This window comes from Macaca fascicularis, chromosome 6 (assembly GCF_037993035.2).
Source record: "Macaca fascicularis isolate 582-1 chromosome 6, T2T-MFA8v1.1".
Classification (NCBI taxonomy): Eukaryota; Metazoa; Chordata; class Mammalia; order Primates; family Cercopithecidae; genus Macaca; species Macaca fascicularis.
Genome location: NC_088380.1, coordinates 38,759,316 through 38,773,934, shown reverse-complemented (window position 1 = coordinate 38,773,934; position 14,619 = coordinate 38,759,316). Strand labels below are relative to the sequence as shown.

Genomic DNA, 14,619 nt, shown 5'->3' with positions numbered 1-14,619 from the left:
CCTGGGACATTGCATTTTTCTCTGGATAACACTTTCATGGAACAACAACTGATCAGCAACAGCTCTTCCAGCTTCAATTCAGCTGAAGATTTTGCTAAGATCACAATGATATTTATGGCTGGAGGGAATCCATCAAAATGGGCCGTAAAAGCAACTCCATGACATCTTGGGAAGCACTGGTCCCAACAGTATCAAAGGAAGAGGTGTTGAGGCGAGGGTGTCTGGGAGGTGAAGGACCCGCTTTCTACCACGTGGCCTTTCTCTGGATTGCACTCATGTAAGGTTATGTGTCTAGGAGTGGATGATGATGATGATGACCATGATTCCTCTGGGAGAAAGGATCCTGGCCATCAAAGCTTCCCAAAGACAGGAGATTGGGGCACAGAGTGGACCTCTCTAGTTTATTCATCTTTTATGATTACATTATGTGCTTAAAACTGCCTTGCACAAACCCCAAGTCTTGGCGAATGAATGCTGCACAAACAAAAGTAGAGTCAAGACTGGGACTAATTATAGGCTCTTGCATAAGTTAGATCATATTTCCCCCCTCTCTGGGGGCAGTGTTCATCTCACCTTTCCCTTAGTAAGTCCGTCATGGGGATCTGCCAGTGAACCAGCTGTCTCTGGGGTCAAGTGCATGCATAGTGAAGGGGCACAGCTCATGGTACAGAAGGAAGAAGTACTGTTTCTCTGGTTCTCACCCAGATGCTCAGACCATCCTGACAGCATGTCCCCCGACCCCTGCACAGCCTTAGAAACACTGATTGTATTAGTGTCCGTCAGTATGGACCTGACCTCCGCAAAATCAGTAGCACTTTCATAAGTGAATGAATGAATAAGTTCTAGCTTTGTCCCCTTTATTCAAGTTTACTACAGATATTCCCCCTCTCTTAAAGCAAAAATGACAGTGACCTACCTCGGTAACACATGTTCCTTTTAATCTGCTTATCTTGGAAAGCTTCATATTCATCCCCTTGAGCCGTCGACATTTACCAAAAGAGGATGGTCAGCTCCCAAAGTCGCCCACCCAAGTTACCTATCCATTCCACTGACACCACAAATGGCCCAAACAAGTCTCTTTTGGGAGAAATTTTTAGGAAAGGTGTGCAAGAATTCAGGGTCATCCACCCAAACTTCCAAAAGTATACTGTGTGGACAGTCTGCAGCTATAAAAATATACAAATACAAAAGTACAGCTACAAAATCATGGGGCTCAGCTCCTTAACTCTGCATTATAAAAAGTAGGAATTTCACATTCGAGGTAAGCTCTGGGGAAGGGGGCCGCATTATGATTATGATTCTATGTTTGGTCTCCTTCCATCTTTATTTTCATGGACTAGTCAGAACACAGTGAGCCAGCCAGTGAGGAGTGGAAGGGGTTAATCCGAACAATCCATGGGTCAAGGTGGGAAATGTGAAGTTCAAGGGCACACAGTCATTCTGCTGTCAGGAAGAGTGTCATGAGTCAGGGAAGGAGAGAAGTATTTTAATACTGCCCTGGGGGTTTCTTTCTCTCTCTCTCTCTTTAATGTACCATGAATCACAACACAGTCATTGAGCTATAGCAGACAGGCTCTGGAATTTGCACTGATGTGTGATCTCTGGCAGCCGCTACATATTCAATGGACAAGGTCCGATGCTTCCTACACAGGGAATTCTGCTGGGTCAGCTCGCGGAGTGTCAGCAGGAAAGGCCACCCAGGGATGCCTGTCTTGGTTCTCAGTTTCTCATCAGTGTGTACTTTCTTTTTGGTGAGAGGACACACACCTGGTCCCTGGGCCTCTGCATATAGCATCAGGCAGGATCTCAGGGCCCCTGGGATTCTCAGAATAGAAGGCTCTGTCCCTTGGGCAAGGCCAGCTGGTGTTACTTGGCTCCGCAAGTGTTGATGTTTTTCCCATCCGCAGCATCTTCCACGAGGGCAATGTGGTAATCGGTAGACAGGGTGAAGTGAGAGATACAGCCCACAAGCCCTCTCATATATTGCCTGTTAGTGTGCAGAGCAATTTCCTTCATTCCACCTGCCAGGAAGCAAGAGGGAGATGAGGTGAGCCAAAGGGCAGGTGTCAGCAGGGCAAGGTCGGGGTTCCGCTTTGGGGCACTTGAATGTCTGCTAATCAAGGCATCCCTTGATTCATAGGATACATGAGGGCTGTGGGCCCCTTGAGCTGCTCGGTACCTCATTTCTCACTATTTTATAATTATCCTTGAAGGAACAGATTGACTTGGATCAGTTTGGTACACAATCAAAAGCTATAAATTCATTCCTCTTGTGTGATTTCTGGCCCAACTGACCACTTTGAGACCAAATAGTGTCTAGTAAATTTTGAAGTGTGGTATACTGTCAACAGAATGCAACGTGTAGTTAGAAGTGATATCCTCTTAAACCAAAAGAAATGCACTAATGTTGAATGCTTTCAATAGAAAATATCATATAGATAAAAATAGCTTTTCATTTTTATGCATCTGCACTAGTGAATTAATTCTAATAAGCCATTTACAGAAATACTAGTCATTCTATTCTGCAAGGGGAAAGAAAGACAGGTCCTGTTTTGTCAGAGAGAATTCATGGAGCTATATTTAGCAGATTCCTGTTTTATAAACAAGAAAAAGCCTGGTTTTCCTGGTGGATCTGTCCAAAGCATAAAAGCATCGAAGGGAGCCCTTCCTGCCCCCTCAGCCATGAGTCAGCTGTTCAGAAAATGAAAGAACGGAATATCTGGAGGGCTTCCTGATTTTCAGGTATTTGATCCAGCCAAGCGTGCAGCCTCGGCACAGCAAATGGAAGACTAATAAGAAAAGCACTGGCCTAAGTTAGCTTTGGTCGAGGGTCGATCGCTTACCCACATACAGAGCTCCATTGATGTTAAGCTGCCGCATCATGCCTGGGGATTTGCCCGTTCTGGCTCCATAGTCATCCACGGTTATCTTTCCTGACTGGCCATCCCTGCAAAACACCGAAACAAAAAAGAACAAAAAGCCTGGCATTTTTGGAGTTCGTTCAATCATTCATTCATTTCAATATAAATGTATTAAAGGGACCCGCCATGTGCCAGGCACTGTGCTAAATGATGGGGCTGCAGAAATCAAAGCAAAAGGCAAATTTGTGGCCCTTGGCATTCTGTGGTCTACTGAGGAAGACAAAAAGTCAAACTGTGAATGACAACACAGTGCCAGCACTCCGCCACAAAGACCACAGGGTGCTGTGGAATTCCACCAGAGGAGCGGCACCTAACTTAGACTAGGGAGAGGACAGTTATTAGACAGATGGTCAGAAAAAGCTGCCCACAGGAGATTCTGGCCAAAATGAGTCTTGTAGCCCGGGTAGGTTAAGTCAAGTGAAGGAGAAGGTTATGCAAACAGAGGAAGCAACAACAGCAAAGAGAAAGAGCAGGGGTTAGCGCAGATGGAACTCACAAAACACTGGGGCTGGGAAAGATGAAGCCCCAAGCAAATGGTCAACCGCTCGTAAGGAGTTGAGAATTTATCCTGAAGGTGACAGCAGGCCAGAGAAAACCTTTCAGGTGAAGCGCAGGGGAGGAGAGCTGGTGGCGAGGCATGGGAAGCCATAGGGAGCTGGGATTCTAAGTACAATGAGAAGCCAACAAGCAGTTTTTGTAGGTAGAGGATCATTCTATGGGAAGACTGGCTCGGAAGTTTCTAAAGGACCCACAGAGCCCTAAAGTGACTCTGAAGACAGGAAAAGGGAGGTGTTCATTGGTGGCAAGGGCTTTGCAGTTTTCAAAGCTGTTTTTCAAACCTATCCAGCCCCATGAGCCTTCTTCGAGCAAACACATTTGCTTCTATAGCACTGGGGGGTGGACTCATCCAGGCCTCACTTCTTGATAGCACCTTCTCTAGAGCTTTAGAGAACTTTCTGTTGTTCTGTCCCCGTGTTTGAGACCACAAACGTGCTTTCTTAGAATCCTGTATCTGAATGCTGTGACAGGCAGTACCCGCAACAGCTTGCCTTGCTTGCCCTGCCTTTTAAAAGAAATTACTCTAAAATATTCCATTTTTTAATACTCTAGTTCATAAAGTCTAATAATTTTTCATTTTTTATATCTAAAATGAAGATATACCTTATAATCAATGGCATCTTAGATTTGAAAAAATGTGGCATCACCTTCTAACATAATAACATGCTTCTTTATCATGTTTATTATGTATTGTCTGTTGCTTACCATTAGAATGCAAGAACATGAGGCAAGGATGTTAATTTTCTTCAGTGAGGTGTCTCCTATGTCTGGAATAATATAAGGCTCATCCCAGAAGATGAATGAACAAGGGAATCTGTGGAGCTTCAGCGTCCTCACCTGAGATGGGAATAGCTATGCCAATCTCCCAAGATTATTGTGGAGATCAGATGTTATGTGCACAAAGCACAGGGCATGATACCTAATACATATCTTGCTCTATAAAGACTGGTAGAGGAATGTGTTGCTATTGTTTTCAATATCATTATCATATCATCATTTTTATCCGTAAAATGAAGATTATAAAACCTAAGTTGCTGTGAATATTAACTGAGACAAAGTATGAAAAGTACCTGGCACCTGGAGATGTTTAATAAACTGGAATTTATTTTCTCTTTTCTGCTGGGATTAATGCCTGCAAGACCAGGATTCCCCAGAGCAAGACAGAGTCCAAAGCAAGGACCCCTGGGCAATCTCCTTTTCACTGACACTTCTATCTCTAACCCTGGAGCCTGCCACAGAGAATTAAGGCATCCAGTCAATCCTTCTTACCATAATTGATATCCATGGCCTTAACCCAGTTCCCCCTGATATCTGTTGTATCCTCCCTTCTAGGCCTGTCTGCTCACAACTCTCAGCATCTGCTGGAATCCTCCCATTCATCCAGTTCTGGGCTTAACTCCTTCTGTTCAGCCTCATTGCCACTAAGACCCACCAGGAGACGTATCCATCATGCCAATAGGAAAAGCCAAGTCTGCTGAGTCATCTGCATGGTGCCCAGCTTGACAAACTGACATGTGAAATTCTTCCACTGCTTTATCCCTCCCAAACATCTGAAATCCTAGCTTTGGGTGGGTTTCATCATGGGGTGGGAAGGAAAGGGCTTTGAGCTGGGATTCTAATCTTGGCTTTTCCCACAAACAGTTGTACAGTCTAGGGGAAGATCATTTAACATCAGTTTCCTTAGATGTCTAGGAAGTGCCTGGTATCCTCACCAGTGTGTCATCTTAATATACATAATCAAACCCCAACAACAACTGTGAAGGTTTAAAAATTATTCCACAATGTGTGAATAACCAATGGTCTCCACCCAAGGAAAGTGGGAGAAGGGTGCTGTTTCCTGATGTTCCCAGGGTGGGGATTTGTAGGGATCAAGTGTAGTTAGAGGTAAAGAGCTCAAGCATTTCATAGTCCTTTAGATGTTTCCAGCCAAGCCCCTTTAAAGATGGGTAAGAGGGAGAAATGAAGAAGTTAGAAGCCATAGAGTTCGGAGTATTTTGGAGTTAATTTTTGACTTGTAGTCTAGAAACTATTTGAAATCCAAGCATGTGGATATTCATGATGGGAAAACATTTCTTTTTTTAGAAAGTTAGAGTTGGGACTTCATCAAAATCACCCTCTGTCTCAAGGGCTTTCTGGGCCACCTAGGAAGCTGAGAGGCACAGATTTGCCTCTTTATCCCCATTTCCTCTAGGGTTTCAAAGGCAGGCCCAGCAGCCAGGGGTTGGGGGCCCAGCGAAGCTCTCCCCATCGCAGCCTACATGGGAGCTGAGTAGGAAAGTAGCCATGGTAGGCACCATGTTTCCCAGGCCTCACTCATGACTTTACCCACTGGCTGCCCCAGAAACGGTTATGATAAATTCTCAGGGAACCCCAACCAGAGCCTCGATTCAGCTTTTCTTCTCCTGGGACCTTCATGTAACATGTGGGATTGACATTTCTAAGTTTCAGCCTGCTATTTGGTTTCTGAAAATATGTTGTTAGAAATATGGACAAGGGTATTAATAGTAAAACTATTATACAAAGAAGAGCAAAGGAATGATTCATCCAAAGTTAATCAGAAGTCAGGGTGGTGATTACCTCTGTGATGGGGAGATAAGTAATCGGTGCTGGGTGAAATACTGTCAGCTTCTAAGGTTTAGGTAATGTTATAAAAAAAAAAGTGGCCGGGTGCAGTGTCTCATGCCTATAATCCCAACACTTTGGGAGGTCAAGGCGGGAGAATCACTTGAGCCCAGGAGGTTGAGACCAGCCCTGGCAACATAGCAAGGCAGATAGTGCACACCTGTGGTCCCAGCTACTCAAGAGGCTGAGGTGGGAGGACTGCCTGAGCCTGGGAGTGCAAGCGAGGCTGCACTGAGCCATGATGACACCACCGTACTCCAGCCTAGGTGAAAGAGCGAGACCCTGCCTCAAAACAAATGAAACAAACAAACAAAAAAAGCCAGAGGGATGGGGGAGGATTGCCTGTACAATGAGATTTGAAAGTCTTTTTTTTTTTTTTTTGAGATAGGATCTCACTCTGTCACCCAAGCTGGAGTGCAATGGCATGATCCTGCTACCGCCACCACCCAGGCTTAAGCAGTCCTCCCACCTCAGCCTCCATGTGCCACCACACCCAGCCAGTTTCTGTATTTTGTAAAGACGGGGTTTTGCCATGTAACTCAGGCTGGTTTCAAACTCCTGAGCTCAGGCAATCCACCCACCTCAGCCTCCCAAAGTGCTGGGATTCCAGTTGTAAGCCACCATGCCCAGCCCAAACATTCTTTAAAGTCCACATACCCTGAACTCTCAAGGCTCCTCCAGTTCAGCCATCGAAAGGTTTCTTCTCCAGAAGGTTATTGCTTAGCGAAGGTTTGGGGGTTTAGTTTCCCTGGCCTGTTAGTGTCAGTGTAGGGCACAGCGGGAGTTCATAGAAAATTCCCTGAATGCCCTGGATCAGGGGTACTAGGATGCCTGGCAAAGTTGGGGAACAGGACAGTGGGACTACAAGGGAACTGGATACCGCATCCCTCCACTGCTCAGCTCTGGCTCTGGCTCATGCTGCAGGAGAGACTCACCTAACAGCCTTAACTCGGTGCCACCGACCATCGTTGAAGGAGCCATTCACCATGATGGATGCCACACCACTGCCCAGGTTATAGCTAAGGCATTGGAGAAGAAGAAGAGAACAGAATAAAACACTGAGGCACAGGCAGACACCGTTCATAGATGATTCTCAGGGCAAAAGTTCTTTGCAACTCAGAGTGCAGTTTTCTTAACAGAAAACAAGAGTGTTATAAAAGTTGGTGGGTTTCCAGGCTGGTTCATGTAATTAAAAATTATCAGACTTTTAAATTATGGTAAAATATACATAACGTAACCATGGCCATTGTAACCATTTTTAAGCATACAGTGCTGTAGCATTAAGTCCATATTCATATTGTTGGGCTGGCAATCTCCAAAACTCATCTTACAAAACAAAAGCATTGCATTAAACAATAACCCCTCATTCTTCCCTCCCCTCAGCCCCTGACAACCAGCCTTCTACTTTCTGACTCTATGGATTTGATTCTTCTTCATACCTCATATGAGGGGCATCATAGAGTATTTGTCTTTTTGGGACTGTGTGACTGGCTTACTTCATTTAGCATAATGTTATCAAGATTGTTTTTTAATGCCCTCATGTAAGGCAACATCAGTACTAGAGTATCAGGAATAACAAGAAGGGCTTTATCATGTGTAACGTTTTACACTGTGTTACGATGATGGTCTGCCCCCTCCCTCCACCCGCCAAATTCATGTCTACCCAGAGCCTCAGAATGTGACCTTATTTGAAAATAGGGTCTTTGCAGATTCATTAGTTAAGATGAAGTCATACTGGATTAGGGCAGCCATGGATCCAATATGACCGGTATCTTTATGAGAAGAGATTTGGACATGGAGCCAGAGACACACAGAGACAGGGAACACCATGGGAAGATGGAGGCAGGGACTGCAGTGGGGCATCTCCAAGCCAAGGAACGCCAAGGGCTGCCAGCCACCACCAGAACCTGGGGGACAGGCATGGAGCCGATTCTCCCTGAGACCCGCTAGAAGAAGCGAACCCTAGCACTGCATGATGGATTTCTAGCCTTCAGAACCGCGAGAGAGCCCATTTCTATTGTTTTAAGTCACCTAATTTATGGTCATTACCAGAGCCCTAAGAAATGAATACATCTGTTTTCACTTTTTGTTTTTTTTAAACTGAACATTGAAGAGTAGGATGAGCCCCAGAGAGATTAAGGGAATTTGCCTAAAATCACAAACCTAATGTAGAATTTGAACTTGGTGTATCCTCTGTCCTCATCCCATTTAACTCTGCTATCAGGTTTGTCTAGTGGCTTCCTATTTTCTATTTCAGTTCCCAGACACCCTGGTACCGTAAGGGTTTCAGAAAACATGAACATGTCATTACCAGAGAGAAATATCTCCCTTAATCCAGTGTTCATTCAATTATTCTAATTAAATTTAATTCGACAAATATTTAGTGAGTGACTACTCTAGCCTGGGCACTGGGCCAACTGCCCAGACTTTCCCTGGATAATACAACAAAGCCTAGGCCACCAAGCTTTTGAAGGGAAGTATGTTCCACCTGGGATACTCCCTTCTCATTTTGTAAGAGGACATATCTCTCCTTCACCTCATTGCCCAAGATAGAGGGATGTCGAGAGAAAACCCGGATGAGTTACCAGGCACTTGCATGTACTCATTCTGAGAAAACAGCAAGAATAGGAAGTGCTTGGCTTTCTGCAGAGAAAGCACCATATGTCATTCCTTTGATAATGGAGGCTCAAAGAACTCACCCAGCCCATTGACATTTAACCAAGAATAGGACTTGGGGTGACTCGACAAACACTGGGACAAAGCTGCCACTCTGACCCTGAAAAGTCCACTGTTTTCTAATGAATTTTCCCACATCAAGTAACTCCTTGTATAAAGCAGTCTGGCGGCGGAATTTTGAGATTTCATGATTTGGTGGCTAAATACTTCTTGAATGAATAGGAAGTAGGGCGAGTTGCTGGTGGGCAGAAACTATCTATGGCCATTCTGAGAGGCGGCATGGGGTGACAGAAAGAGCATGGACACTCACATTCAATGGACATGGCTTGATCCCCAGACTCGCTAGCTAACAGCTCTGTGACCTTGGGCAACTTGTTTCATTTCTCTGAGCCTAAATATTCTCATCTGTCAAACAGGGATAATAATTCCTTCCCTGAAGAATCCTAGGGAATGCTAAGTAACATGACATATGTAGGAAGCACTGCACATCATAGGAGCCAAACGAATAATCCTGCCACTCCAAACAGAGGCAGCACTTAGTGCAGCTTGGATATAAGGTTGACAATGCACCCCAAGGAACTGGCAGGAAGGAGAAAGTTGCCACCAAGGCTTGAATGTGTCACATCTCTCCTAGAAGACTAGCCACGTGGGAAAGTAAGCCAACAAGCTGTCAATATGTAACCAAAGCAGTCCGGAACACCCAGATCTCAGAATCAAGGTGACCTGGCTGTGTAAGGGCAGGGAGGCTGGATTGCAACATGATTGTGGTGCAGTGAATGAAAACCTTTTCAGTTGTCTAAGAGCCCATCTAGACAAATGGTGCGTGCGCTTCCTTCTGTTCTCCAACCCGACAACTCTCCTGTTCAGGCCAAGAGCCAGAATGTGCTCTAGGGAGTCAACCGTGAATCTGGCAGATGGGAATCCAGCCATCACTGCGGGAGGGGTCAACTCAGTTGGCTTCTCCATGGCCTGGTTCCCCAACCCCCCAATTCCATCTGACTTCAGACCCTCCAAAGAACCTCCCACTTCTCCTGACATGCTGATACTCACCCTGGAAAAGCTCCCTCATGTATATAATCATAAATGACCAACAATAGTGGTTACCTTCACTGGGAGAAGAATGAGGGAGCATTTTTGGGTGGTGGACATGTTCTATGTCTTGTTCTGAGTGATAGTGAATCAGCGTTTACATATTCTAAATGTGTCAAGCTCTACACTGAACAAGCATGCATGGCAGGAAGGCATGCCTCAGTATAAAAATGTAGAGACAGATATAAGAATGTTTATGTCTAACTTCTCTACCCATGTCTTGGGAACCTGGCTGCCATGATGGATTATTCTGAGCCACTCAGCTTGGTGTGCACTAGAGGCTGTGAGCCAGAGCACCAAGGTGGGCCACTCGGAAATACCTTCAGGTGAGGCCTTTTGGAAACCACTCGGCCACCTTCCTGTTTTCCTGTGGTGACACTTTTAATCATGTCCCCTTTAAACTGTAGCACAAAGCACTTTACTAATGTCAAGTCTCTTCCCCCTCTTCACTGCATGAAGATGTGATGAGGTGAAACTAAGTGGGCAATGTTCAGTGTGAACGGTCAAGCAATGTTCACAAACCCTGCCGGTGGTAGGTTTTATGCCCCACGTACAATCACAAAACAAAATGAAACAAAACAAAAACAAAACAGAAAACAGAAAAATACACTTATTTTCACCGAGCACTTTGATTTTCTTTTTTTCTGCTAAATCTTGCACCAAAACTATAAATATATATACATACATACATTTTTAGAATCCCATCGCTTTTCCCTATTCTCTGGCAGAAAGGCTTTGAGCACTAAATTAGCCAAAGAACCAGCATTTAGGTGAAGAAAGTCATGAAAGTTGAGACTGTATTTTATTATCTTAGGATTCCTCTTCATCTGCTTTCAGCCTGGATCAAACACTGAAACCTCAAGAACAATTTGTCTGCTCTGTAGAAAGATTCACTCTCCAGACTGCACAGATCTGTGCTCCTCAGGGGCAGGGCCCATGACTTATTAAAAATAACAGTAACAATAATAAAAATAAGAACTACGTTTTAATAATAACTACATGTTCTCTCTCTGAGGTAAAGGCTTCTAAGACTCAGAAAATGCTTGAGCAAGGATCATAACTTTTCTTATCATTAATTAGCTATGTACGAAGCACTGCACATCATAGGAGCCAAACGAATAATCCCACCACTCCTAACAGAGGCAGCACTTAGTGCAGCTTGGATACAGGGTTGACAATGCACCCCAAGGAACTGGTAGGAAGGAGAAAGTTGCCCCGCATTGAACCCCTTACATGAATTCATTCATTTAATCTTTACAGCGAACCCCGTCGTTTTGCAAGGAGGGGACAGAGGCTGAGATTTGGGTAACTTGCATGAGCCCACATAGGGGATGAGGCATGTGTAATTCCAAAGCCACTTCAGACCCTGTTTCACAGGGTATGGGTCCTGGGACCACCCGGGTGCTTGTTTCTAATCAGACCCCGGTGCCCACCACACCTATTGCATCAGAATCTCAGGGGGCAAGCCTGGGAATCTACCTTTGAAACAAGCTCCCCAGTGATTCACTGTATGCTGACATCTTCAAACTACTGGCCTACACTGGAATTCCTCTCTGTGCCCAGCCCGCTGGGACGCTTCCCTACGTCAGCATCGGGGGCATTGATGCGGTGGGATAATAGCCCAGATGGAGGACGAACAGAGCGGCAGTGATGGGGTGGCTCCAGGACCAGAGCAGGCACAGAAGTCAGCCTCAGCCTGGGCTCAGCAGTGTGTCTTACACAGATCACAATCAGAACTCCAGGATTAGAAGAAAAACAGAGGACCAATTTTCAGAATCCTGAGAAAGAAATGGTAACAAGAAATATGTCCAGGATACAGTAGAGCTGTTTGAAGGATGCTAAGCAGGTGGGAGAGGGGACGGGGCTCTCCAGGGCTTGGCGTGGGAGCTGGTGGGAGCTGTTTCCCTGCTGGGGTAGAGTGGGTGGTGAATAGGTTCAGCAGGCAGTTTAGGGGGAAGTGGGACCATCCCACCCACAGCTAAGCTACTGTTTCAGTTCTCTTTTCTGGGCACAATCAAGTACTTGAGGCCTTGATGAGGTTAACCACAGGAAAACCACAAGAAAATGGCTTCAAGGCAGCCAGCCTGAAATAGGGTGTGAAGAACTCTGTGTTCAACCTCTGGGCCAGCAATGGGTGGGAGGCCATGGAGGACAGGAAGGCGGAGATGGTGAGAAGCTGTCTCTCACCTGCCAGCTTCCAGCCTCAACTACACACGACTCTCCAAAGTCCCCAACAATCATAGGACTGAGTCACTTAGCATGCTCTCCTATTTAGGGAATAGCATGACACTGGACAAGTGACATTTCCTCTCAAAATGCCTTTTATTCAAATGGAAAGATTTCTGTTATCCTGCTTGGGCTGTCAGTAATCTTAGCACACCACCAACAGAAGCCCCAGAATTAAGTCTTCAACTTCTCCCTTGTTTAGTGAGCCTTCCTTTGTCTATTTCAATTCAATTACTTTCATATCATTTAGCGGCCACTCGAGCTAGTCATCAGAGGGTGAATTAAGAAGTACAAGCCTGAGAAATGCCTCCCCCATGGAGCTCAAAGCTTTGAGGGTATCAGAATTGTCTGGGGAAACAGTTACCACACAGATTGCTGGAATGTTTCTGGTTCAGTAGATCAGGGTGAAGCCTGAGAATGTGGATTTCTAACAAGTTCCCAGGTGATGCTGAGGCTGCTGGTCTGGAGACCACACTTGGAAAGCCACTGTCTAGAGGAGCGATTTCTAACCTCGTGTGAGGATATGCCATGACAATCTCTAGAGAAGTGTTTTCATGTTACAGGAGACAGACCCTACCCCTTGGAAGCTCAGCTTTCACCCAATCTGGTAAGAAGGGTAGGGAGAAATCATTCAGGTAATTCTTTAACTACTTCATAGCTATGTATTTGACACATTTGAAAACTGTCTAAATTCACTTAAAAGAGGGAAGAACTTCTGGCACCGCCTTATCGGTAACACCCAAGAAGCATTTACAAAACTCTCATGTTGGCTGGATCCACTGAGACACGAATCTGTGCTTTGTTCCTCCAGCAGCAGGAGACTTGAAAGCGGGGATTCTCCTTCCCACAGCTACACAGCTAACAGGGAGCCGAGTCAGAATTTAAAGTCAGGGCTCCTGGAGCTTAGGGTTTTAGACCTTCCTGAGCTGCTGAGTCTTAGGCTGAGTACTCGCTTCCATGCTTGGCCTTCGTGCTTGGCAGTATCCAAGTCCTCTTTCTGCTCCTTCCTAATTTATGAGTAGGGAGCATGCAGCAGTAACACACTCGAACAAGGGCACAGAATTGTTCCTCACAGGGGTAGATGGTCAATTCCTAAGGCTCTGCCATGCAGTTCCTATTGAAGCTACTCAAGTGTGCCACTGTAGCATGAACACGGCCATAGACGATATATAAATGAAAGAGTACAAGCCAGGCACAGTGGCTGACGCCTGTAATCCCAGCACTTTGGGAGGCCGAGGTGAGTAGATCACCTGAGGTCAGGGTTTGAGACCAGCCTGGCCAACATGGTGAAACCCCATCTGTACAAAAAATACAAAAATCAGCCGGGCATGGTGGCATGTGCTATAAGAGAATCACTTGAACCCGGGAGGCAGAGGTTGCAGTGAGCTGAGATTGCGCCACTGCACTCCGGCCTGGGGGAAAGGAGCAAGACTCTGTCTCAAAAAAAAAAAAACCCACAAAAAACAAAAAAACAAAAAAACTCCTGTTGGAATACTGGGGTACTCTTGGTTTTTGGTTTTTGGTTTTTGTTGTTTTTGAGATGGAGTTTTGCTCTGTCACCCATGCTGGAGTGTAGAGGCGCGATCTCGGCTCACTGCAACACCTGCCTCCTGGGTTCAAGCCATTTTCCTGCCTCAGCCTCCCTAGTAGCTGGGATTACAGGTACCTGCCACTACGCCTGGCTAATTTTTGTATTTTTTAGTAGAGACAGGGTTTCTCCATGTTGCTCAGGCTGGTTTCAAACTTCTGACCTCAAGTGATCTGCCCGCCTTGGCCTCCCAAAGTGCTGGGATTACAGGCGTGAGCCACTGCACCCAGCCCCAGCAAGACTTTATTTACAAAAAAGAGTGGTGGGTCAGATTTGGCCTCCAGGCCATAGTTTGCTGACTGCTGCTGTATAAGATGAATGTTGGAAAGAAAGACCAGGAGCTTCCAATAAGCCTTGAAGCTTCAGGCTTCAGCCAGTTCCAGCAGACTGTGTTCTGGCTCCCTTCTGAATCACTCTGCTTGGCATGAGCTGCAATGTCTGAGAAAATCGCAAGGTGCTGCTGAAGGCAGCTGGAGAGTGGGTTACCTGAACACGAGGGCTCCATCCCGAAGGCCCAAGGAAATGAAGTCGCTATTGGGCCTCATGGGGCTGTCTCCCCTCCACAGCAAAAGGCCATCCTTGGCAGTTGTCTTAAACCTCATGAACACATTTGATCTTGATCCTGACACCCTGGAGGAAATACACAAACAAGTCCACCAAATCAACCACCAACATCTGTTTCCGAGTAATTCCAGTTTTGCCTGCCAGCCCTGAGGAACCAGATGTAGGATAATCTGGCACTTTCTGACGCTTACTTCATCACCCTGAGTTGCACCACGGATCTAAAGGTCTGGACTGCTCACTCAGCAGCAGTCTCCCTCCCCAAGCACTGTGAACCCCACCACAGAGCATTTGCTGAGTGACAGATTAGCAAGACTATGGCCAACATCACAGCTTAGGCTGCACCCCGTACACACCTCATTCTTTTCTCTTTCCTGT

The 14,619-nt window shown here is 45.8% G+C and overlaps 1 protein-coding gene across 9 annotated transcripts in view; it reads right to left on the bottom strand.

The window, feature by feature from the left end:
- Nucleotides 1–917: 917 nt before the first annotated feature.
- The window catches only part of EGFLAM (EGF like, fibronectin type III and laminin G domains), a 234,149-nt gene continuing 220,447 nt past the window's right edge, over nucleotides 918–14,619 (bottom strand). For all 9 annotated transcript variants that reach the window (XR_012413618.1, XM_065546179.2, XM_065546178.2 and 6 more), the window contains 4 exons: nucleotides 14,167–14,310; nucleotides 7,037–7,120; nucleotides 2,844–2,947; nucleotides 918–2,021 (listed from right to left, as the gene is read on the bottom strand). Coding sequence is in view for 8 of the 9 variants with exons in the window: in XM_065546179.2 (XP_065402251.1) it covers nucleotides 1,867–2,021; nucleotides 2,844–2,947; nucleotides 7,037–7,120; nucleotides 14,167–14,310 (487 nt within the window). In the remaining variant the exon portion in view is untranslated. The remainder of the gene's footprint in view (nucleotides 2,022–2,843; nucleotides 2,948–7,036; nucleotides 7,121–14,166; nucleotides 14,311–14,619) is intronic.